The sequence below is a fragment of the Portunus trituberculatus genome, chromosome 28 (genome assembly GCF_017591435.1).
Source record: "Portunus trituberculatus isolate SZX2019 chromosome 28, ASM1759143v1, whole genome shotgun sequence".
NCBI classification, from domain to species: domain Eukaryota; kingdom Metazoa; phylum Arthropoda; class Malacostraca; order Decapoda; family Portunidae; genus Portunus; species Portunus trituberculatus.
In genome coordinates, this window is record NC_059282.1 from 1,092,270 (window position 1) to 1,118,699 (window position 26,430).

The 26,430-nt window shown below is 41.3% G+C and overlaps 2 protein-coding genes across 3 annotated transcripts in view; one reads left to right on the plus strand and one right to left on the minus strand.

The window, feature by feature from the left end:
* The window catches only part of LOC123510193 (basement membrane-specific heparan sulfate proteoglycan core protein-like), a 162,632-nt gene that overhangs the window by 89,166 nt on the left and 47,036 nt on the right, over positions 1-26,430 (plus strand). For both annotated transcript variants that reach the window (XM_045265088.1, XM_045265089.1), the window contains 2 exons: positions 16,082-16,203; positions 18,267-18,483. In XM_045265088.1, coding sequence (XP_045121023.1) covers positions 16,082-16,203; positions 18,267-18,483 — 339 coding nt within the window. The remainder of the gene's footprint in view (positions 1-16,081; positions 16,204-18,266; positions 18,484-26,430) is intronic.
* On the minus strand, positions 24,883-26,269 carry LOC123510194. The gene is made up of 2 exons (XM_045265090.1): positions 25,537-26,269; positions 24,883-25,280 (listed from the first exon to the last, which is right to left on the minus strand). The coding sequence occupies exons 1-2, from the start codon at positions 25,622-25,624 to the stop codon at positions 24,994-24,996; spliced, it is 375 nt and encodes a 124-aa protein (XP_045121025.1). The 5' UTR covers positions 25,625-26,269; the 3' UTR covers positions 24,883-24,993.

Sequence of the window (26,430 nt, forward strand, 5' to 3'; positions counted from 1 at the left end):
CCACTCCCCGAACCCTCTCGCCTCCGCAAACGTGTGCTCCTCAAACGTTTGCTCTGTCTATTAGTGCTGGCGACCTTGGCTGTACAGAGGTATTTGGCCTCCTGTAGGTGTCGTATCCTGTTTTTTCTAGTTTTTTTTTTTTTTCCTTTTCATCATCATTGTTTTTATAAATGTATTTTGATGACGATAAGCGATTTTGGGAGGAAAACTCTCTTGCTCTGCGTCTTATCCTCTTCTTCTATCTCCTTTTTTTATCTTCTTTGTTTTCCTGTATACATTTTTAATTAAGATGGACATAAATCTCAATGGGAAAGTGTGCTCTCTGTGTACCAGTCGTGACAGCCATTCACTTGCTGGCCGGACAGGCAAACTCTTGATGTTGTTTTATAGAGGCACTTCACACCCGTCATGATAATCAGTCTTGATCTGGAATGCCAGCAAAGGGTTTCTAGCACAGATGAATGTCCTCAATCCCGCGTCAGAGTGAATTTCGAAAAGATCAAGTGACTGGATCCCGATTGTTCCGCAAGACTGGAAGTTGAAGACGGACTAGTGAACGACCAGTACGAAGGCTACTGACGCGAATTCCTCATGGAATGCTCACAGCAGCTAGGCGACAAGTTTCAGGAGACGCATGATGTATTGCATTTATTTACCATCCTGGGAATTTTGGGATGAAAATAAGAACAAATAAAACCGCAGGAACTTAAAGAACAACACTCTCCAGATTTGGCAGATGAAAAGTTCGAGGCGGCTAAAACAAAAGCAGTAACAAAGGAAACAAAAACACGAGGAGGAACATATCACAGCGACACACGGACTTAGTGAGAGGAAAAGTAGCGATAGCACAGGAATAGTGACATCAAGGCACTTCTCTCATTTCGACTAATGCTTTTAGCTCTACTCAAAGGACTGGCTTTTCAGAGGGCATTTTTTCTTGTCTGTTTTTCGCCCTTGACCAGATCCCTTGTACATAGAAGACTTAATGTTGAGCAGCTAAGTGTGTGAAGTACAGTGAACGAGAAGCTTGGACGTGCCTGATGCCGTGGTGGAATGGAGGACACACTAGGATTCCCATCACTGCACTGGGAAATATATGCATTGCTAAACTCTTCACTCCTCGGTTCGAATCTAGGAGGAGTATTTGCCTCCCGACCCACGCAGCATTTCATCTCCTTACCACGCACTTGTATTTGCGGTGTGTGTGTGTGATTCACCTCGGTCGTCTGCTGGTTACCCAGCCAGTCTTCCCCATTACGGAGCGAGCTCAGAGCTCATAGACCGATCTTCGGGTAGGACTGAGACCATATCACACAAAACACACACCGGGAAAGCGAGGCCACAACCCCTCGAGTTACATCCCGTACCTATTTACTGCTAGGTGAACAGGGGCCACACATAAAAGACTTGCCCATTTGCCTCGCCGCTTACCGGGATTCGAACTCGGCCCTCTCGATTGTGAGTCGAGCGTGCTAACCACTACACTACGCGGTGTGTGTGTGTGTGTGTGTGTGTGTGTGTGTGTGTGTGTGTGTGTGTTTCACTGCTTGATCTGCTTCAGTCTCTGACGAGACAGCCAGACGTTACTATACGGAACGAGCTCAGAGCTCATTATTTCCGATCTTCGGATAGGCCAGAGACCAGGCACACACCACACACCGGGACAACAAGGTCACAACTCCTCGATTTACATCCCGTACCTACTCACTGCTAGGTGAACAGGGGCTACACGTGAAAGGAGACACACCCAAATATCTCCACCGGGCCGGGGAATCGAACCCCGGTCCTCTGGCTTGTGAAGCCAGCGCTCTAACCACTGAGCTACCGGGCGTGTGTGTGTGTGTGTGTGTGTGTGGAAATGTGTGTGCGTGTGTGTGTGTGTGTGTGTGTGTGTGTGTGTGTGTGTGTGTGTGTGTGTGTGTGTGTGTGTGTGTGTGTGTGTGTGTGTGTGTGTGTGTGTGGCTTGTAGCCGTGCACGTGCTAATTTGCATGAGTTAATATAAATGTTTTGTTGTGTTTCCTGGTAGTTGTTATCTTTCTCTATATCTTCTTTTTTCTTTATTCTTCTTGTTTGTGTGGCAAAGATCATGTGCTTGAACAATACATGCGTTCAGGGACATTCATACCTTCCATGTTCACGATTCCATTTAACACCGAGTGGAGGGGAGAAAGTAGCCTTTATCTATTTATTGGCTCATTCTTTTATCTATTCATTATTTACTTTTTATCCCAGTGCCATGTTCACTGTTGTCTGTAGCATTGAGGGAGCAGAATGTGACCTTTATTTATTCACTTATTTTGTCTATCATCTTATTTTCACTTATTTTCTTACAATAGTTACCATTTATTTATTCATTTATTTTATCTACTTATTTTCGCTTCTTTTTTTCTAACAGTAGCTATAACACCAGGTAAGGCAGCGGTGTGGTGTTTAGTCAAGGGTTCTGAGTGAGGCAATGGTAATAAAGACACACAGATTGACAACACGACACAGTTAAAAGAGTCACGTTTCTTTATTTTATTTTCTTTCTAGTGCATTTGTTAGCCATTTGTCACTCAGCTGCTGCTCACTTGTTATTCCATTTAATATTATGTATTTTTTACCTTTTTCTTTTATTTTCTTATTTTTTTGTTATCTATTTTCTTATCATTTGTTATTAAGTATTTGTTATTTTTTTACCTTTTTCTTATCTTTTCTTATTTTTTTCTTATTTTCGTATCCTTTGTTGTCTTTATTTTGTTATCTTTCTTGTTATCTCTGGTTATCCATTTTCTTATCATTTGTTTTCCCATTTGTTATTATGTATTTGTTATCTTTTTCCCTTTTTCTTATATTTTCTTATCTTTTTCTTATTATCGTATCCTTCAGTTATCATTTGTTCTCTCTATTTCCTCCATCTATTATCCTTTTTTGTTATCCATTTTGTTATACTTCCTTATCCATTTTCTTATCCTTTGCTTTAATTTCATATCCATTTGTTCTATATCTACTTCTTTTTTTTACGAAATGATCTATGCAAACAATAAAATGGATAGTAAAGAGCAATTCCCCTTCCTACGACCTTATTCCCACTGTTAGTAAGGTCACCATGTTAACTTACTCCATCTGTTTCTAATAAGGTACAACTCACTTCTTCTATGACCTTATTCCCACTGATAGTAAGGTCAGCTCCAGTTATCATATTCCATCTGTTTTTTTAATAAGGTACAATTCACTACTTTCTACGACCTTATTCCCACTGTTAGTAAGGTCACCTCATGTTAACTTACTCCATCTGTTTCTAATAAGGTACAATTACTCTTCATACGACCTTAATTCCCCTGTTAGTAAGGTCAGCTACAGTTAATTTACTCCATCTGTTTCTTATAAGGTACAATTCACTACTTTCTACGACTTTATTCCCACTGTTAGTAAGGTCACCATGTTAACTTACTCCATCTGTTTCTAATAAGGTACAACTCACTTCTTCCTACGACCTATTTCCACTGATAGTAAGGTCACCTCCAGTTATCTTATTCCATCTGTTTTTTAATAAGGTACAATTCACTACTTTCTACGACTTTATTCCCACTGTTAGTAAGGTCACCATGTTAACTTACTCCATCTGTTTCTAATAAGGTACAACTCACTTCTTCTATGACCTTATTCCCACTGATAGTAAGGTCACCTCCAGTTATCTTATTCCATCAGGTTTTTTTTTTAATATACAATTCACTGCTTTCTGTGCAACTTTTCCTATTTTTCTACACTATTTTTTTTTTTTACTTTCTTTTATTTACACTTGTCCTTTCATCGTGTTGTGTTAATTGTGTTATCCAATGTCGCTACTTTCTCCATTACTTCTTTGTCTTACTCCTTACCTCTCCTTCTTAATCCTTCCTTCTTATTAATTGTTCGTCATTCACTGCCTTTTAATTCGCAAGAGACAAATTTCGCAGTTTTTCATCATTTCCTTTCATTTCCTATTATATACTTACACTTCTCTCTCTCTCTCTCTCTCTCTCTCTCTCTCTCTCTCTCTCTCTCTCTCTCTCTCTCTCTCCTTTTCTCCTTCCCGCTTTATCTCACTCCTCCATCTTCCCTCCCATTTCTGTCGATTCATTGCTCTTCTCTCTCTCTCTCTCTCTCTCTCTCTCTCTCTCTCTCTCTCTCTCTCTCTCTTTTTTTCTCCATTCATCTCTTTGAATTTCTTCTTCCTCGTTTATCTTCATTCCTCACTCACTCCTCTCCATCTCTCCTGCCTACCCTTTATTTTTATTCTCCTCTCTCTCTCTCTCTCTCTCTCTCTCTCTCTCTCTCTCTCTCTCTCTCTCTCTCTCTCTCTCTCTCAACAAGTGGTACGTGTCCTTAGTCCGTAGTAAGTGTTTGCTTAATCATGAGAGAGAGAGAGAGAGAGAGAGAGAGAGAGAGAGAATTGATGGTGGTCCGCTCTCTCTCTCTCTCTCTCTCTCTCTCTCTCTCTCTCTCTCTCTCTCTCTTCCTTTAATCTAAAAAGGGTGTGAGAAATTTCCAAAAGTTTGGGTCTCGAAATATCTTTTTAGCATTCATCATGATACGGAGAGAGAGAGAGAGAGAGAGAGAGAGAGAGATCGTCACCCAACCAATTTTGTAACTTCTCTTTTACTTCACTATTCATATCTTCCACTTTCAGCACAGCCTCCTCCTCCTCCTCCTCCTCCTCCTCTTCCTGTTCCTCCTTTGCCGTAGCTCTCCAGACTCGCCTCTCAAGTTCCCTTTCCATTAACAGTTCTGTCTAGATGGACGACAACATTTCCAGGAGTGAGCGGCAACACCGAACAAAGACTGCTTCACTGCCAGACGCACGACACACACACACACACACACACACACACACACACACACACTCTCTCTCTCTCTCTCTCTCTCTCTCTCTCTCTCTCTGGTATAATCATCAAAGGAATGAGTCGAGACTTTGCTTCGAAGCTTTTTCTCATTTTCTTTGAACCTTCATATCGAAACGACGTGAATCCAAGACACGCTATCTTTTATTTTGTCTTGTTTTATTTTTTTCCTTTATTTCTTCCTTTTTCCCTCGTGTTAATTCTTTCTTTGTGTTCATTTGCGTCTCCATTACTTGCGAAGCTTCATGCAATGTTAAGTGAACTGAGAGAGCCGTCCGAAGCGCTAATTCGACTCATGAAGCTCCAAAATGACAGTCTGTGAAGCTTAATGTGATGCCAAATGAAGCCTATGAAGCACGTTATGAGGGTTTTCCGCGGGTCTTTGCTTGTGTGTGTGTGTGTGTGTGTGTGTAAGGAATGAGAGTATTTCATCTTCTCCTCCTCCTCCTCCTCCTCCTCCTCCTCCTCCTCCTCCTCTCTTCTTCTCTGTTCCTTTCATTTGTTGATGTTTTTACTTTTATTTTTACCATGTTTTTTCAGACCATTGTTAGTCTAAATACTTGTTTTGATATTGTCTTCATTAAAAATTGTTATGAATTAGAATTTTCACACCTCTTATATTAATAGGAATAGAAATAATAATAATAATAATAATAATAATAATAATAATAATGATAATAATAATAAGACTCAATGAAGGATATACTCGCTTCATTGGGAACAAGTATGCAACAGGTTATGCAAAGCCATTCATTCTTTCTTACTCCTGCGCTTCCTCCTCCTCCTCCTCCTCCTCCTCCTGCTCTTTCTCTTCCTCATTCTCCTCCTCCGCCTCCTCTTGCTCTTCCTCTTCCTCTTCCTCCTTCCCCTTCACATCATCAAACCCTCTTCCGCTCTCTCCTTCTCTTCCTCCGCCTCCTCCTCCTCCTCCTCCTCCTACTCTTTTTCCTTATTTACTCTTTCCCTTCCTCTTCCTCTTCCTCCTCCTTCTCCTCTTCTTCCTCCTCCTCCTCCTCCTCCTCCTCCTATTCCTATTCCTCCTTCTCCTCCTCCTCCTCCAACTCCTCCTCCTCCTCCTCCTCCTCCTCCTCCTCCTCCTCCTCCTCCTCTTCCTCTTCCTCCTTACTCTTCCTCTTCCTCCTCCTTCCCTCCTCCTTTACCTTTTCTTCTTGCTCTCCCTCCTCCTCCTCCTCCTCCTCCTCTAATCCTCCTCTTGCTATTCATCATCCTCCTCCTCCTTCTCCTCCTTCAAAAGCATTATTTTTATTCCTCATTTTTTTTTATCCTCGGCCTTTTACCCACAAATCACTGACCTTCCCTTAGCCTCATTTACTCCTGGCACCGTGACACTTCAGCCACCACACCTTCCGCCGGTACGATCACTCTTCCCGGCACCGCATATCAACAAAGAGTCACCGAGCTGCCAGACGTACAATATTGGTGTCACTTATTTTCTATCTATCTTTTTTTTTTTCATTGATGCTGACTGTTACTTTTTATTGAGTGAAAATAGGTGAGCGAGATTTATGGAGAAGGCTGGCTGTGTTAGAGAGAGAGAGAGAGAGAGAGAGAGAGAGAGAGAGAGAGAGAGAGAGAGAGAAAGAGAAAGAGAGAGATGGATGGAGGGACAGGTTGGCACTTCCCGGATTTATTGTGCCATTAACCTCTAACCCCTCCTCCTCCTCCTCCTCCTCCTCCTCCTCCTCCTCCTCCTTCTTCTCTCCTCCTCCTCCTCCTCCTCCTCCTAATGTTTTTCCTTTAGTTTCCTCAAGTAATCTTTCATCTTTCCCTTTATATTCATTTACATCTTTACTTTTTCCAATTTTCCTTCTCTTCCTCCTTCTCCCCTTCCTTTATCCCTTTCATCTTTTTAGTCTTTTTTCTTTCCTTTCCTTTTTTTCTCCTACCTCTCACTTTCTTCTTTTTATTCTCCTTTTTCGTCTTTTTTTTTCTCTCTCTCTTTTGCATAATTTTCCATGTATCCATTTTTTTGTGAAGTTCTCTTGTCTCTCTCTCTCTCTCTCTCTCTCTCTCTCTCTCTCTCTCTCTCTCTCTCTCTCTCTCTCTCTCTCTCTAAATTTACATATTTTTATCCTCCCTTTTCAATTCTTCCCCTCTTTTTCATTTTTTTCTTTTTATTTCTCCATTCTCAAAACTTCCATGTCGTTTCCTCCTTTCCCTGTTCTCCCTTCCTCTCCTTCGCCTTTATCTTTAATCTCCTCCTCCTCCTCCTCCTCCTCCTCCTCCTCCTCCTCCTCCTCCTCCTCCTCCTTCTCCTCCTTCTCCTGCATCCTTCCCTTCTGTAATCCTTTGGTCCTGCTCTGTCCTCCTCCTCTTCCTCTTCCTCTTCCTCTTCAACCTACTACATCTTCCCTCCACCCCAATTTCCTCCTCATCCTCTTCATCCTCTTCCATTTTTCTTACTCATCCACATACTTTTTTCTCCTCCTCCTCCTCCTCCTCCTCCTCCTCCTCCTCCTCCTCCTCCTCCTCCTCCTCCTCCTCCTCCACTTCATATCCTTCCTCTTTCAAGAACATGCTTCCCTCTTCCTCATCTCCCCGTCTATCTATCTTATACCACCATTCCTCCTCCTCCTCCTCCTCCTCCTCCTCCTCCTCCTCCTCCTCCTCCTCCTCCTCCTTCTTCTCTTCTTCCTCCTTCTCTTCCTTCTCCTCCTCCTCCTCCTCCTCCTCCTCCTCCTATCTTCGATCTCTTCCTCTGTATTCCTTAAGCTTCCTCCTTCTCCTCCTATTCTTTATCCTTTTCTTTTCTACTCTTACTTATTCATCATTTTTTTTCCTCTTCCTCTGTATTTCCTGCTTTCCATATGCTTCCTTTTCTTCCTTCTCCTCCTACTCTTTCTCCTATTTCTCCTCACACTTTTCTTCCTCTCCCATCTTTTTTTCTTCCTCCTCTTCGTCATTTTCTCTTACCTATCTTCATTTTTTTCCTCTTTCCTTTACATTTTCTACATTCCTCCAAGCCTCTTTCTCTATCCCCTCCTCATGCTCTCTCTCTCTCTCTCTCTCTCTCTCTCTCTCTCTCTCTCTCTCTCTCTCTCTCTCTCTCTCTCTCTCTCCTCTCTCTCTCTCTCTCTCTCTCTCTCTCTCTCTCTCCTCCTTGTTCTGTCCTGCATGTGTTAATTAGTAAAGAAAATACCCCGATCATGAGGTCATTATATCCCAGAGCAATACATTAAGCGGGTCATCGAGCGGTAATGGCCTGCGATGATGGAGTCTGCTGCAGGTCACACGGGTCAAATGTCAGAGGTCACACGGGATGGCTCGGCTTCCTTGGTGTGAGAGCTTTTGTATACTTTCGTGTGTTTTTTGTTGCTGGTTTTGTTGTTGTTGTTTTTTTTTTTTAAGAGAAGTAAAAGTGTTGTTTTTTTCATTGTTTTTTTTTTTTTTGAGTAAGAAAATACGTTTATTTGTTTATTTATTTATTTGTTGGTTTATTTATTTTTCGGCTTCTATTACAGGAAGGATTTTAAGCTTGATATTTTTTTTTTGCGTTTTATAGTTTTTTTTTTTTCCATTCCGGTTGGTGTTGAAAGAGTATTTGCGTACAGTATTGGTGAAAGATTTAAAGGTGAATGCATGTATGTATGTATGTATGTATGTATGTATGTATGGTGGATAGGCAAGGAAAACTAGTACAAGAAAACATTTGATAATTTCTATAACTTGTATGAGTTGAGAGACGAATATTAATGTAAGAGAAATCAACTTTTTATAGTGAAAATTGAAAGGAGGAAGAGTGAAGAAAGGTGAAGCAGAATAACAGTACCATAATAATCACCTTTTTATGAATATATTGGAAAAAAAAAATTGTGATAAGATTCGTCCATGTATTCTTTCTTAACATGAAAAGTTGTTACAAAGAGAGAAGAAAACGGGATAAGAAGATAAAGAAAACGGGATAACAAGATAATAGTAATACTGAAACTTATTAACTTTATATTGTACTTTAGGGGAAAAAATAATGATAATATTCTCCTCAGCATTTCTTATTAACGTAAAAATTAATAGAGGATTCAAAGTTCGAGGTATTTTTGAATTCACTAATAATCTCGCAAGGCTTTTAAGAGCCATTAGTGCACCAGTGTTACCAGGAAGGTGTGGAAATGGAGAGTAAATTAACTTTGGTGAGGAAAATATACGAGCATCATTGGTGTGTTTTTACCACCGCTCTGATTACTTATTCTTCGTGTTACTGACCTCACCTGACCTACTCACCTCAGCACGCCTAGCCTTACCAAAGCTCACCTTACCGTGCCTTGCTTTACGAAATTTTAATGTAACTTGCATGATTTTTATATTCTTACGCATTATAAAACCTTATCTTAGCTTATCTTGTATTCCATTACGATATTTTATCTTAATTTTCCTGACTTTACCTTCTCCTGCCTTGTACAACCTTATCTTACCTTATCTTGCCTTACAAAGTGTATGTTATTTTGCCTTGTCTTACCTTACCTTACCTTACCTTACTTAACCTTTACATTACCTACCCGTCTACCTACCTATCTATCTTCTTACCTTCTTGTCTACTTTTTTACTTTACCTTACCATAGAATACCTCCCTGCCTACCTACCTACCTCCTTAACTACCTGCCTAAGCTATCTAAATCATACATACATACCAACGTAACTTCACAAAACAAGAAAATTTCATGCAATCTACTCTAATTAACCTAAGAATCTTACCTATTAACATAAAGAAAAGAAGAATATAACATTAACTAATACAATACTGGTATATAAAGTACACCACCTTTTGTCCTTACCTCGGTTCCTAGGTAAGACTCATTAGAAGCACAGGTATATCCCCTTAACCCCTTCAGTACCATGACGCGTTTTCATATTTGTTCCACTTACTATTTGGTGATTTTATACAGCTTCAGAAACTCATGTGGGAATTAAAATACTGAAGACTCTAGCTATCAATCTTCTGACCTCCATAAACCCTTCCTAATGTAGATAAAACTGTCTAATCATACCCAAAATTCATAGTAAAAAATGTGTTCTAGTACTGAAAGGGTTAAATCACTTAGCTACAGCGGGAGTCGAGCCAAGGAACAGTACAGAGAAGATTAGAAAGTGATGAACCGCTTTGCCAATTATCTCACCTGTGCTGTTCTTACCTATGCTTCGTGGAGGGTAGTTGCGTGGGGTGCCAGAGGTTACCCGTGTGTAAGTTTGAGTGTGTGTTGTGTTGCTTATGCTGCTAAGTAAAGACGAAAGCTGCGGTGAGTGTGTTGCGTGTTCTTGTTGGTGGTAAGTACTGGTAGTGGTGGTGGTGGTGGTGGTGGTGGTCATAGTGGTGGTGACAGTAATGAAAGTGACTGTTGTTGTTGTTGTTGTTGTTCTCTACTCCCCCATTCTCTCCCTTTACCCTTTCCTCACTCTCCTCCATCTACCTCTCCCTTTCTATCTCTCTCCCTCTCCTTTCTCCGTTAGCCAAAGTTCGAGTTGAGAGCTAAAGTGGGATGGAAGGGAGAGAATGGAGGGAAGGAGGGAGGGAATGGAAGCAGGGAGGGAAGGAGGGAGGGAATGGAGGCAGGGAGGGAAGGAGGGAGGGAATGGAGGCAGGGAGGGAGGGAAGGGAAAGGAAACTTGTTGTGTGTTGCCTCTTCGTAATGTTTGCTGAAGTGGTTGCAACTGTGGACTTAGCAATGTGTGTGTGTGTGTGTGCGTGTGCGTGTGCGTGTGCGTGTGCGTGCGTACTTACAAAATGGCAAGCTAATGTAATTGTTTAGTTTATCTTCCATCATTAATTATGTAAAAACGAGAAAAGAGAGAGAACAGCTTTTTGTGAGTATTTTTCCCTGGTGATTTTGGCGCAGAAAATCATGAATAATAAGCTTGAGGGAGAGAGGGAGGGAAGAAAAAAAAAGGCTCGAAATATTACACTTCAAAACCGGACAGATTATTCATCCTTTCGTGTTGAAGCGTGATGATCCTCCCGTACATTTTTCCCTTCATCATTTTTGCACCGTCTCCTTTGACACTACTAATTACTACTCCCGCCTCATTATTACCTGTTAATCACCTAGTTTTCTTTCGGTGCTTCATTACAGTGTGCTAATCTCGTGTTTATTCATCTGCTTCTTTTTTTCTCCCACTTGTTTCCCTTTTGACAATACGCTGATGTCCACTCGTCCTGGCGGTAATTCATTAATCTTCACTTTTTGCCTCATTTCGTGTTTAATTGTCCTCTACTTCATTACACAGCGCGTTAATTACATTCCTCTTTCATTACCGCGTGTTCGTCTGCGCCGTTGTCTTTTCCTCCTTGGCCAATGTATGACTTCAATTTCTGTTCTACTTTTTGTTTCACTTTTCCTCTATTTCCTTATTTAATTTCTCTCGGCTCACTTCCTCCTTTGGCAATGTTTCACTTCAATTTTCATTCCCTATTCTCATTTTCCTTCCTTTTTTCCTGTTTTATTTTTCTGTCTTTCTTTTGTATATTTCATCTATGTTGTTTTTTCCCATATTCCTTTCTTATCACCCCTACTTTCTCAGTACACGGTACACCATAAATAACGAGCCACTAGGAAATTCAAAGTATGAAAAGATTTAGGAGTCATAGTCAGCTCCGATCTTGGTCAAAGGAAACAATTCATAGAAGTTAGAAATAAGGCTAACAGGGTACTAGGATTCATTTTTTTTATCAGTATTAAAAGCAGAAGTCCCGAAGTAATACTAAAGTTATACTTGGCGCTGGTCAGGCCACATCTGGACTATGCAGTGCAATTCTAATCCCCACATTATAGGAAGAATATAGATCTATTAGAGTCAGTGCAAAGGAGGATGTCTAAAAAAGATACAGGGGATGAGGGATATTCCTATGAAGGGAGACTGAAGACTCTCAATTTGCATTCCTTAGAGAGACCTAGGTTAAGAGGAGACCTGATTGAAGTATTTAAGTGGTATAAGGATTATAACAAAGGGGACATGAGCACAGTTCTTAGGATCAATAATGGGGACAGAACAGGAAATAATAAGTTTAAACATGAAAAATTCAAGTTTAGGAGGGAAATGAGAAGAAACTAGCTTTCAAACAGAGTGGTTGATGAGTGGAACGGTCTCAGTGGTCATGTAGTCAGTGTTGAGTCAATACGGAGCTTTAAAAGAAGAATAGATGAATTTATGGACGGAGGTTATAGATGGAATTAGGTAGCCTTGCTCATACATACACGTATAGGCCTGGCTACTTCTTGCAGCTTCCCTCTTTCCTTATGTTCTTATGTTCTAATTCTTGTTTTCCTCAACTCTTTTTTGCCATCACTACTAATCTTCCTTATTTTCTCTTGCCCTTTCTCTCCTTTCTGTATTCCGCATTCTTTTTTATACTTCTTTTCTAATATTTTTTTCTCCTCGTCATTTTTCTGTTTTCCTTATCCTTTCTTGTCACCAGCACCAGTTTCCTTATTTTCTTTTTTTTCCTTCTTTCAGTATTTTGTTTATTCTTTTTTATATATCGTCTTGTATGCATTTTTCCTTTTCCTTTATTGCCTTGGTTTTTCTCTGTTTCCCCTCACCAGTTTCCCCTTGGCTTCCCTCACGCGAACATGTCTTTTTCCCCTCTATGGTTTTGTATTTTCACCTTCCTTCTCTCTTATTCTTATTCTTATTCTTATTCGTCTTCTTTCTTCTTACTATTTTTATCATTCTTCTTCTTCTTCTTCTTCTTCTTCTTCTTCTCCTTCTCCTTCTCCTTCTCCTTCTCCTTCTCCTTCTCCTTCTCCTTCTCGTTCTCGTTCTCGTTCTTGTTCTTGTTCCTCTTCCTCTTCCTCTTCCTCTTCCTCTTTGTAATTTTTCTTTTTATTTCATCATTATTTCTTAGTAGTAGTAGTAGTAGTAGTAGTAGTAGTAGTAGTAGTAGTAGTAGTAGTAGTAGTCCTATTATTATTACTTTTATTATTATTATCCTTATTATTATTATTATTATTATTATTATTATTATTATTATTATTATTATTATTATTATTATTATTATTATTATTATCAGTCATCTTCGTATTACCATTTTCGCTTTCTCATTTTTTCTTCTTTCATTTTCCATTTTCTTTATCTCTCCCTTCATCACGTTTTCTTTCTCCTTTACTTATTATCAACTTGCTATTTTCCTTTGTTTTTCTTTTCAAGCCACTACTCACTTTCCCTTTTCCTCCTTTCTTTCTTTTTCCTCTTCCATGTTCTCTCCAGTACTGACAATTTCTTCCCTTTGCCTTTCTTTTTCTTTTTCTTCCTTTCTGATAGTATTGCTTTTACTTTTCTTCATTTCTTCTTTTATCTGTTACTTATACGTACCATATTTCTTCTCTGATTGACTTCTCTTCTATTTTTTCTCATATTTTCACTTTTCTTTTTTACGTTTCCCTTTTCTCTTCCTCTTTCTTATAATGTTTTCACTTTTCTTTGCTTCTTCCTTCTGTTTCTTTCTGCGACTTCATTTTTTTCTCTCCTTTATTTTACTGACATTTTCATTTTTTTATCAACTTTTCACCTTTCCTCTTTTTTTCCCTGACACAGTTACTCTATCCCTTCTATTAGCGATATTTTTATTTTTTATATGTTTTCTCTCAATCTGTTCCTAATACCTTCAATTTACTTTCTATATTAGACTTTTTTCTTTTATTTTACTAACATATACATTTTTATACTTTTTCCCTTTTCTCATGCCTCTGTTACTAATATTTTCATTTTCTCTGCTTTTTCCTCTATCTTGTTACTTGTTAATTGGGATGTTTGTTCAAGGCTCCGCTCCACTGCGAGGCAGCGCTCAGCAGAGCCTCCCTCAGAAGCAACTAGCATCTATAATTGTCTTTGATTTCCATGCCGTTAAAATCATAAACTTCCTTGAACAAATATGTCTTCAATTTCTTTTTGAAGATATCGATCCTGGCACAACCTTTGATATCACTCGGCAGTTTATTGTAAATCCTTGGTGCGCATCTTGCAAATGCTCGGCATCCCATGTCAAGGTTATATCTTGGCTCATGTAGTCTGTATGGGTCTGCATCGTGTCTCAGCTCCATCGTAGTGTCATGGTGGAATGTTTCCAGTAAGTTCCTCAAGTACTCAGGTTTTCCAGACTGTAATGCCTGATGAGTCATAACACTAATCTTGTACTCAATTCGTGCTTTAATTGGCAGCCAATGCAGATCTATCAATACAGGTGTTATCCTCTCACGAGGAGAGACGCCTGTAATCAGTCTGGCAGCTCTGTTCATGACAAGCTGTAAGTCTTTTAAGAGATACTTAGGCAGTCCATAATACAGAGAATTGCAGTAATCCAGTTTGCTTATCACATGATTATGAACCAGCATCTTCGTAGTTTTCTCATCCAAGTATTTTCTGACAAAACCTATATTTTTCAGATGGTATCTTGCCGTCTTAACCACCTGCCGTATTTGATCTTTCATAGATAAATGACAGTCCAATAATACTCCCAGATCCTTCACTGTATCACGAACACCCAAACTGTTACCATCAATATATAATGTGGACATATCAATCCTCTTTAAGTCCTTATTCTTACCCACTATCAAACATTCAGTCTTGTTTTGATTAAGTTTCAACTGCTTGGATTCCATCCATCTACCAACATCATCCATAATAAGTTTTATCTTTCCTTCAACATTATCTACATTGTTCAAGGTCATGTAAAACTGTGTGTCATCAGCAAACAGTTTGAAGTCAATGTCATGTATGTGTGATAGTTCAATAGTATATATACAGAACAGAATAGGACCTAAAACACTGCCTTGGGGTACTCCTCTTTCTAAAATCTTCTTGTCTGAGAAAGATTTACCAACTTGAACACAGTATTGCCTGTTTGCAAGATAACTTTCTAAATATGTTAGTGCATCTCCATCAATACCGACAGACCTGCAATCTAAAAGAAGCAATCTGTGAACAACTGTGTCAAATGCTGCACTTAAGTCCAGTAAAATTAGCAAACCACATTTTCCTTCATCCATCAGGATTATCAGATCATTGATAACTGAGCATAAAGCTGTCTCAGTCGAATAAAGTTTTCTATAAGCCGATTGATTATCCGGTAAAGCCTGCACTACTTTCAAATGGTCGAGTAATTGGTTTAATACAGCACTTTCAATAATCTTCGATAAAAAGGTCAAATTAGATACAGGTCTAAAGGAACTCAAGCACTGCGTATCCATTTTACCCTTTACAATGGGCTTTATCAATGCCATATTTCAGAGACAGGAAAGGTATTGTTCATGAAGCTACTGTTTATAATCAGTTAAAAATTTCCAGAATTTCACAGAACTTCTCACTCTGAATAATATCACTAATAGGTAATGGGTCATTATCGCAGTAGGTTATATTAACTTTATGTACAATCTCCTTTACTTCATCCACACTTACTTGCTTAAAGGAGAGTAGCTTAGCCCGAGGCGTTGGCATACTCACGGGTATTTCAAGCTCCTCATTTCTAAAGCTCTCCACAATCGACTTTATCTTTTGATCAAAGAAGTCAAGGAACATATTTGCCAGCACAGTGTCATTAAACCCCTCAGGCAACTTATTTATTCTCCTGTTACCTGTCAAATTATCCACTATCTTATATAATCTACTAATGTTAGACCGTGACTCTAATGACTTCTGTCTATAGTACTGACACTTTCTCCTCTGTACAAGTTTGTTTAGCCTGTTTCTCATGTCCATATATTCCCTTCTTGCCTCTTCTGTTCGTAGTCTACGCCACCTTTTTTCTTTCTTCCTTTTTTCTTTCTTAGCTATGGAAATTTCAGTATTAAACCAAGGTGCATGATCCCTTATCTTAATATCCTTTTCATGAAGTTACTAATCCCTTCCATTTCCTTTCTATAACAGATTTTTTTTCTTTATTTTACTAACATTTATTTTTATTCTTACATTTCCCTTTATCATCGATCTGTTAGTAAAATATTCATTCTCTCTGTTTTCCCTTTAATGTTACTAATACCTTCCCTTTTCTTCCTATAACAGACTTTTTCCTCCTTTATTTTACTAACACTTATATTTTTCTTCTTACCTTTCCGTTTTCCCATCCCTCTGTTATTAATATTTCCATTTTTATCCCGTTTTTCCCTCTATTTGTCACTAATACCTTCCCTTTCCTTCTAACTATTTTCCTTTACTTTATTAACATGTTCATATTTTTACTGACTTTTTACCTTTTCCTCCTTTTTTGACACAGGTCCTCCGTCGCTGCCTACAGATGGACACCCGGCCCTCGCCACGCCCCAACAGAACCTCACAGTGCCTGCTGGAAGGGTGGCCAAGCTTACCTGTGTCGTGGAAGACCTGGGAGTGTACAAGGTAGGTGGGAAAGCTGCCTGGAGTGGTGGTGGTGGTGGCGGTAGTAGTAGTAGTAGGAAGTGAAGGGATAGAAAGTGTCGCAGTGTTGGTAGTAGTGGTAGTAGTAGTAGTAGTAGTAGTAGTAATAGTAGTAGTAGTAGTGGTGGTAGTATGAATCTAGTAGTGACTGTATGACTGATAAGAGCGACAAATAATAATGAAAAAAATTAAGTAACCGAATTAGTAAATGAAACAAATGAACTAATTAAAAACGTAAGAAAAACTTGATGATAGGTATGAAAAAGAGAATGAGCTAACAGTTGAGGGCGATAGGAGAGAGTCACGGGTGAGAGAAACAGGTCACAGTGAGAAATAAAAGCAACAAGAAAGGATGAAAGGTAAAGAATATCAACCAGAACCAAAGATATGAACAGATAAGACAAACCGATAAGATGAACAAGTAAGTGTGACAGGTAAGGGTGGCATTTAAAGAGGGTACAGTATGCCATCCCACACACACATACACACCTGCCTAAGCCCAACACGTGTGAAGCCTCAGGTGTGTGGACGCTTTCCTTCCACCTCTGCGTTAATTATTCACCAGGTTTGCCAGTCAAATAGCCCAGAGGGGATTTAGAGCGCCATAAGCCTTAGACCACTCGCTCACATTTACCCTTCCACTAACCTACCCTCTCTTCACTTCCTTTTTCAATGCATACTTTTGTACCGGTTTTGTCAGTCCTTCAGTGGGTCATATTAAAGGTGGGGTTATTTCTCCATTTTTTCCCTTTTTTCCCCTTTTTCCCCTTTTTTCGTTTTTTTTCTTTATTGATAGGTTATTTTGTACAATTTAGGGTTTATGTGGTAGTTTTCTTTCATTTTTTTTCCTTCGTTATCTGTGTTGTTTCTTCTGTGAGATTTATTTAGTTTTCTTTTTTTCGTTTTGTTCATTTTGTGTCAAGTTTAGGTTTGTCTTCATTTCCAGTTATCTTGTTTTCTATATTGTTTGTTCTTTTTCTATCATCGTTTATTCTGTTTCTTTGTACGAGCTAGTTATTTTTTTTTCTACATTTTTCATACTTATTTATTTCTCTCTCTCTCTCTCTCTCTCTCTCTCTCTCTCTCTCTCTCTCTCTCTCTCTCTCTCTCTCTCTCTCTCTCTCTCTCTCTCTCTCTCTCTCTCTCTCTCTCTCTCTCTCTCTCTCTCTCTCTCTCTCTCTCTCTCTCTCTCTCTCTCTCTCTCTCTCCCATCACATTAGATCACATCTCTTACTTGTCTTCTTAAAACTCCTTACTTACCTTCCTACCTGCCTTCCTTGAATAACCTCAATTCTACTACACCTGCCTCTTAATTATAACCACCTACAATATGTTACCCTCAATGAACTTTTAACACAACTTTTAACAATATCAGTAGTTTTGGTTTGGAAATTTCATAGGACAAGACCAAAGAGTGCCAGTCTTTTACCTTTTTCACCTTTAGAACTCAGGAACGTAAGGGAATGAACGAAGCTGCAAGGAGTCACCAAGCTTACACGTGGTAGTCCCTGTTTCAAATCCTACTAATCTATTTTAACTATCATCCCTATCCTTAACATTTTGTAATCTTCTATTTTGAGCTTCCTAATGATATGGAACAGAAAAATCTTGTCACTGAACCTATTCCATTCATTTACCATTCTGTTTGATAGCCAATTTCTTCCCATCTCTTTTCGAAATCTATCTTTAGCGACTTTTAACTCATTATCTTTTACCCGACCCTGATTATTGACCGTGAAGATTTTGCTTAAGTCACCCTCGTTATATTCCCTGTACCCTTTCAAGCCCTCAATCAGATACTGTCTTAACTCCCTTTGTGATATATAGTAAAAACACAAGAGGGAATGCAGAGAGTACAAGAAAGGACTTAAACTATAGATTTTTGTAATTTTAGCCAGTACAATGTTTAAAAAAAAAGTGAGAGTGATTAGTGAGAGGTGTGTTAAAGTAGAGAGAGGATTGACTAGTGCCTCTATGTAAATTCAAGCAAGTACCTCTCTCTCTCTCTCTCTCTCTCTCTCTCTCTCTCTCTCTCTCTCCTGCAGGTGGCCTGGACGCACTACGGGGAGTCGGGGCGCGCTGTGCTAACGGTGGACACGAACGTCATCACCAAGAACGACCGCGTGTCCCTAGTGAAGGAGAGTGGCGGCTCCTCCTGGTCCCTGGTCATCCGCAACGTGTCCACCTCTGATGCTGGGGAGTACATGTGTCAAGTGAGCACCGTGCCACCCGAGAGACTGTACCTGCAGCTCTCCATCGTAGGTAAGAAGTGGTTGTACTGTGCATTGTCTATAGAGGGTTAAATATCAGACTTAACTTACATGTCTCTTTGCTCCGTATTCAGAAACGCTTTGCTTTCTCACCACGATTGATTTCCAAGACCACAGAGATGATTAGCGGAGTTTTCAGGAGTTTCTCGTGTTAATAATGTAGAATTCTTGTCACTCTGCCTCTTAAACCGTAAAAAACACCTTAGAAAACTAGTGTAAACTTAAACAAACCCTTTTGAAATAGAGGTGAAGCACAAAAGTGTTTGAGAATACTGGCAATTTGTTCGACGTTAATGATAAGAGTTGTACTGCTTTGAGTTACATATAGACCCGGGAGACTGTATTTATCTGCACCTCTTCATCGTAGGTAAGAAGTGGTTGTACTGTGTTTGTAGTGGGTTGTGTATCAGACTCACCCGGCATCTCTCTCTATTGGTGTTCATAATAGGAATTGTTAAAAGTGTTAAAAGTTAAAGTTAAAATTTCATTGGTTTTTAGTTCCGGTGTCCACCACAATGTTTGCTCTCCAGAAAATCAGCCAGGCGAACCCAACTCCCCTCTGTGGCACTCCAACCACAATAGTAACCTCCCAGTAAACAGCTTAAACTCACGAGCCCGAGCGAGACTTGATCTGCCGACCTTAGCAATACCAGGCCAGCGCGTTACCACTAGTACGCTAATCATTTCTGTATTGTTGAAGGTTATGTACCTACACCTTTTCACCTCCCATAGTAGATTAGTGATTATACTGTGCATTGCTTATAATTGGTTATGTATATAAGACTCGACCTGCATTTCTCTTCAGTTGTATTGCATTGGGTTACATATCATAGACTCACATAACATCCTTTCGTCATGGGTTAGAATGGCTGTGCTTTGTTAGTGACTAGGATGTAAATTTCACTGACTTCATCTTGCATATTGAATAAAAAGAGGTAGTTGTACTTGTAGCAATGGGCAAAGTGTATTTTTATAAGATTACTTACCGAACCCTACCTGAATTTGTCATCGTTGAGAAGTGTATTGTGATGTGATTGGTGAGATGGGTCTTATTGAATTATACATAGGAAAGACTACAATGTCGATGAGGGTCGTGTTGTGCTAGTAATGAGAGAAAAGGTACATATCATGGGATTACATAACAAAGATTATTGTGCATCTTTCCGTGGTGGGACAGAAGTGTCAGTGTTGGCGATGGAGAAGGTGGATTACATTGGATTACACATGAAAGACTACCGGTACCTCTCAATCGTGTGTTGCAGTGGTGGTGGAGGGGAAGGTGGATTACATGGTGTATACGAAGGGAATATAGGATTGAACAGGAGATCGCAGACAGGAGGGTGTGCAGCATGCCGTAGAAAGAAGTGGATTACATGTCCGTACGTAACAGGTGAACTACAAATTGTTACACAGAGTTGAATAGATTACATAGTGTACAAAGGGAAGAAAAGATTGAAAGGGAGATCACAGACTGAAGGGTGTGTAACATGCCGTAGAAAAGAATGGATTACATGTCCGTAGGTAACAGGAGAACTGCAAATTGTTACATAGAGTCGAATAGATTACATAGAGTGTACGAAGGGAATAAAAGATGGAAAAGGAGATCCCAGACTTAAGAAATGGATTACACGTCCGTAGGTAACAGGTGAACTACAAATTGTTACATAGAATTGAATAGATTATTACACAAGCCAAAGCGGAAATTAAATTGCAAGGAAGTATATAGAGAAAAGGGAATAATTACAAAATATAAACCGAATTACGAAGGATTATGCAAAATTATGTAGAGATGAGACACAGAGAAGATCAAGATTCCAGAGCTGCAAAGTGAAAGCTGTGTTGTGATTTGGTGATATTGGTGATGCAGAGGAGCGCAGAGGAATTAACATGACCACACGTGATGACAAAGGAGGTGGTCTACGAAACAATATACACAAACATCCGAGAATAAAAAAAAAAATGATCAAGGCGAGGACTCCAGTGTTTTAAGACGGTTCGTCAAAAAAATTATAACAAAAATAAGATCGAAGAAAAAATAAATCTGTGTAGTAAACTGTGAAGCTATACACACACCTAGAGAAAAAATAGAAAAAATACACAGAGTAAAGGTGAGCTATAGGAGGAGGAGGAGGAGGAGGAGGAGGAGGAGGAGGAGGAGGAGGAGGAGGATGAAGAAGTACCTATTGAGATTATATAACAGAAAGGGAGGGATGTGGAATAGAATGGAGGAGGTTAAGTAACAGGATGAAAGGAGGAAGAGGAGGAGGAGGAGGAGGAGGAGGGGGAAGTAGGAAGAGGAGGAGGAGGAGGAGGAGGAGGAGGAGGAGGAGGAGGAGGAGGAGGAGGAGGAGTTCGGTGATAAAGGAGACAGAGTACTGATTGAGGATTGTCTGAAGGAAGAGGAAGAAGAGGAGGAGCAAGAGGAGGAGATATATAGTATGGAGATGTAAGTAGTAAGGAAGGAGGTCAGGAAGGAAGGAAGATGTTGAGAGAAGATGTGGTAAGGGTAATTCTTTCCTTTGCATCTTAATTGTATAAGAAGAGGAAAATTAGAGATATAGTAGTAGTAGTAGTAATGGTAGTAGTGGTAATGGAAGTGATAATAGTAGTAGTAGTAGTAGTAGCAAAGTACCAGTAGTAGTAGTAGTAGTAGTAGTAATGGTAGTAGTAGTAGTAGTAATGGAAGTGATAATAGTAGTAGTAGTAATTGAAGTGATAATAATAGTAGTAGTAATAATGGAAGTGATAATAATAGTAGTAGTAGTAATGGAAGTGATAATAGTAGTAGTAGTAGTAGCAGCAAAATAGTAGTAGTAGTAGTAATAGTAGCAAAAACAGCAGCAGTAGTAGTAGTAGTAGCAAAAGCAGTGGTAGTAGTAGTAGTAGTAGCAAAATAGTAGTAGTGGTAGTAGTAGTAGCAAAATAGTAGTAGTAGTAGTAGCAGCAAAATAGTAGTAGTAGTAGTAGTAGTAGTAGCAGCAGCAGCAGCAGCAGCAGCAGCAGTAGTAGTAGTAGTAGTAGTAGTAGTAGCAGCAGCAGCAGCAGCAGCAGTGGTGGTGGTGATGATGGTGGTGATGGTAGTAGTAGTAGTAGTGGTGGTGGTACAAGGAGGAATAGTAGTAGTAGTAGTAGTATGTAAGTAATAACTTACTAGTTTAGTCTATTTGCGGGGGCGAGGTGCGAAACGCCATCACTGGTCTGCCCCCTCTAAACTGGGGCCGCCGTGGTACGGCGGTCCGAGGGGTCTCCAAGCAGCGCAGGGGGTTCGAATCCTGTCCACGGTCCGAGTTTAGGTTGGGCTTCCTCACTCGGGGCAACGGTTTCCTAGCGGGTGGGTTTTGAGATAGGAGGTACCCAAAAGTATCCCCTTTAGCCCATAAATTCCCGTGAAAAGCCCACATGGTATAAATAAAAAAAAAAAACTGGCCCCAAGATGAAATACACTTAACCCGGTAGGGCGGTAATAAACAGCTTCGAATGGTTCCAAGTTTACTAGACTTGCAAAAACACATAGGTATACACAATATAACAACAACAAAAGGGACACCTTGCACACCACCCGGCTCTCACCAGGAGTCTCCCTCCAGAGCGAGTGAGGGCCAGAGGAACACTAATCTCACCAACACTGGAGGCAGACTCGTTGACGGCGCCGGGAAGCAGGTAGAGGGTGAAACCAGGGCAGCAGAGGAGAGGCCAGGGCTGCGTTCCGTTGGAAGTTAGCACGCTGCCCCCCCCCCGCAACCCCCAACGGAACGCAAGGGAACGCGTAAGCCATACGGGTATGGTTGACAAAGATGGCCGTCCAAGCTGCTCTCCTCCTCCTCGCTCAAGAGCTCGCAGAAGACCCTCTGTTGGACGCTGCAGAGCTCCTCTTAGCACGAGAGGAGGAAATATTGCTGAGGCAAGAGAAAGAGGGAGAAGAGAGGCTGCCAAGGCAAGGAGAAGAGGGAGATGATAGGCCGCCAAGTCCTGTGAGGGTCAAGGACTATGCAGAGACGATAGTGCCTCTTTACTCCGGAAAAGACTTCAAGAAACACTTTCGAATGCAAAGGGAAACTGTCCCTGCAGCCACAGGTGCTGGAGGGGCCTCTGTAGTAGCTACCATGGCGGTAGAGGCTGTCTCTTCTGCCTCAGAGGCTGTGGGAAGAAATGCGACACATATAACACCGTCTTTTATTGCTATAAATACTAATATTTTCGTCATATTGCTTTATTCCAGCATTCTACAAGGGATAACAGACTAACCACATTGTTTTTGATGTTCTGTGACGTCGCATAAGCTGTCAAAATAGCATTTACATCCCCCACACTGATAATATAGTGGTGAAGCGGCGGATGTCTGCGGTTTGTTGATAAACAATAGTTGCCAGACACCGCCAAGCATTCACCTCCGAGGAGCGCAAGGTCCCGCAAGCTTCCGCAAGGCGAGCTGTATGCTGGTCCTCCCCGATTCGGGGGAAGTATGCCATACTGTACGCCTTACGGTCCCCAACGGAACGCGGCCCAGTCCTTGGAGAGTCCAGGGAGCTCTATGCCGTCTAGGTGTTGGCGAGGCTCGAGGTAGACTCGGTTAGGTGTTTACTGGGGCCTCGAGACGTGGAGTGACCGGAAGAAGCAGGGTTCTCGAGACATACGTGGCAGAGAGAAATGAACGAAGTGTCGCTCGGGAGTGGCCGAACGATCCAGAACGAGGGGTGATGGTCAGGTGGTGTTCTGCCCTTTACATAACTCCCCCCTCCAAGAGACTAGCCACGGTCCTCCAAGAGACTAGCCACGGTAGTCTTGTAGAACACCACTCCTAGGGAATGCGATGCCTTCTAGAGAAAAGAAAGGATAGAAGAAAATATCTAAACTCGACTGAGGAGGTCGGCACAAAGATTGTCAGTTCCAGCAACATGAACGACCCTGAATTTGTATGGTTGCAGTCCTAGACTCCATCTGAGAAGGCGATCATTCTTGCCTTTGAAGGTGTGCATATAGGTGAGGGGTTTGTGATCTGTTTCCAAAATAATTTTTTTCCCTTTGAGGTAAAAATCAAACTTGAGAATGGAGAATACTATACCTAGGCATTCCTCTCAATGGTAGAATACCGGGTTTCCTGGGAGCAGTTTTCTGCTAGCATACGCAACCGGATGAGGAATGCCAAGATGATATTGAAGTAAAACCGCTCCAATCCCTCGTGTGGAAGCGTCCGTCCTAAGTACAAAAGGACGGCTAGGATCGGGGAGACGAAGTATGGGGTTAGAAGAGAGGATTAATTTGAGCTGGTCGAAACAGGCCTGCAACTCGTCCGTCCAGGGAAGGGGCTCACGAACAGTCTTTTTTAGCAGATCAGTCAGAGGGCCAGTGAGGAAGGATGCCTGAGGGATAAAAGACTTGTAGAAACTCACTATTCCAATAAATCCTCGTAGAAGTTTCTTAGTGGACGGTGGTGGTATCTTGCAGAGCGCTTCCACTTTGTCAGGCTGGGGTTGAAGACAATCACCTCCCAAAATTAATCCGAGGTATAGAATGGAAGAGAATCCAAAATGGCACTTGGAGATCTTGAGTGTAAGTCCATGTTAGGTCCTGATGTGTCTGACGTCACGTCATGGGTCCTGATCCTGTCTCAGCACGGCATGAAGGGTCTTTAAATGCAGGGCCCAGTCTGAAGAGTATATAAAACATTATCAAAATAAAAGGTCACGTTTGCGAGTCCACGTTTGAGAACAATGCGCATGAGCTTGATATAGGTGGCACAAGCAGTGACCAGGCCGAAAGGTAGTCTGGTGAACTCCATTAGGCCCAAGTGGGTTGGGAAGGCTGTCAGCGGCATGGCTCTCTCTGTCAAAGGGACTTGGTAATAAGCCTTGCAGAGATCCAACTCAGTGAAGAATCTTGAACCAGAAAACTTGTACATATCTTCCTCAATGTTGCATCTAGGCTCAGCCTGGAAAACTGTGTAGCTGTTGAGTTGACGGTAGTCGATGGCCATCCGATAAGTGTTGTTTGGCTTAGGAACCATCACGACCGGCGAACAGTGTTGAGAAGACCGTCAGATGATTCCTTTCTCAAAAAGGTCAGAGACTTCCTGTTCAAAGAAACGTTTTAGAGGGACAGGGACAGGGTAAATCTTTGTGCTGATACGGCTAGTGGTAGTTAAGACAATATCATGTTCAACAGAGGAAGTACACCCAGGAACATCAGAGAAAACATCGTCAAACTCTGACAGGAGATACTCGATGTCAGCTTGTTGTTGTGAAGTTAAATTCGGGTTGATCCTGGATCGTCTATCCTTGTCGGAGCAGCCATCAGGTGTCACTGGCAATGAGTAACACTCGTCCTCGGGGTCGTCTTCACAAATAAGATGCTTGTTCTCCGGGACATACTCTACCTCTTCGGGCGTTTCCTCTTCGGTCTCTTCAGGTGTTGACATTTCGTCTAAGACTTCGGCAAAGCTGGCACTAGCACGACGGATGTAACGTTTTAAGAGGTTGACGTGGTACAATCTCGGACCTTGGGATCAATCGATTAGGTAATCAACCTTACCTCGTCGCTCTAAAACTGTATAAGGTCCTTTCCAAGTTACAAGAAGCTTGCTGGAATCGCTGGGAAGAAGGAGGACTTCATCGCCAGGTTGAAACTGTCTATCTTGACTCTTGATGTCAAAGTAGGTCTTATATTTCGAGGCACTTATGTCTGCATTGTTGGCGGCGATCTGCGCGGTCTCTGCTAGCTTCTCCTGTAGCTCTACCACGTAGCGGAAAGCGGATTGGTCGTCGTCCTTCAGGTTTCGGTCCTCCCATAGATCTCTAAGGGCGGAGAGAGGTCCCTGAACAGTTCTTCCATAGAGAAGTTCGAAGGCGGAAAAACCAGTTCTATCGCTGGGTATCTCTCCGAGGGCGAATAATGTGGTTATCACTCTCAAGGGCGGTCCTTACAGAGCTTTCGTAGGAAGCTCGTTCAATGCGACCATTAGCGCTAGAATGAAATGGAGTTGTAAATAAAGGCTTGACTCCTTACAACTTGTGAAGTTCTTGCATTAATCAAGATGTAAATTGGGTACCTTGATCAGTGAGAATTTCTCGTGGTATACCGACTCTAGCGAAGATGGAGAGCAAGGCCTCAGCAACGGAGATGGAGTCTATTTCCATCAGTGGCAAGCTTCTGGGAACCCAGTGGCGTAGTCGAGGATGTACCTGTGGCCTTCTGAGGATGGGGAAGACAGTGGTCCAACCAAATCGACCGCCACTCTGGAAAAAGGTTCTGTTATAATTGGAAGAGGATGGAGAGGTGCTGGTCGGACTTTTCCTTTGGCAGACATTCGTTGACAGACGTCACAGGATCGACAGAAGTCACTAATATCCGCGCCCATCCCAGGCCAGAAGTGGCTGGATACCTTCAAGAAAGTCGTTCTGTGAGAGAAATGATCTGCTAAAGGGGTTTTCATGCCCAACAGACAGGATTATTGGTCGACAATCCTTAGGAACAAGAAGAGTGAGCTTACCAACCTTTGCTGGATGTTTCGAGGTCAAACACTTCCGGTAGAGAAGTCCGGTACAGCGAAGGTAACAAAAGTAGAGCCGTCCTTTCTCCGCTCCTCTTCACCTGTGTTAACTTTGTTCCTAAGATTTCCAAGAGACGGACACTCTTCTTGAAGACGAGCGAAATCCTCCGGAGTCACGTCCAAGGGTTGCAATTCTGGCAAAACTAGAGGATGAACACGCTTCATTCTGCTACTGCGGGTTTCTACGGCATATGCTCGCATTAATGGCGGCTCCTCTTCTGAGGCTGGAGGAAAAGAGATAGGCAGTGGGCAGAGAAGACTGAAGCATAGCCAAATCATTGACTGAGGTTTGGAGCGAGGAGGATGGTGCTTTGCTATTCATGAGAGATGGCTCATCAGGACTACGAGCTCCTGAGATGTTGCCAATGAGGACACAAGCGCGCTTCATAGGAG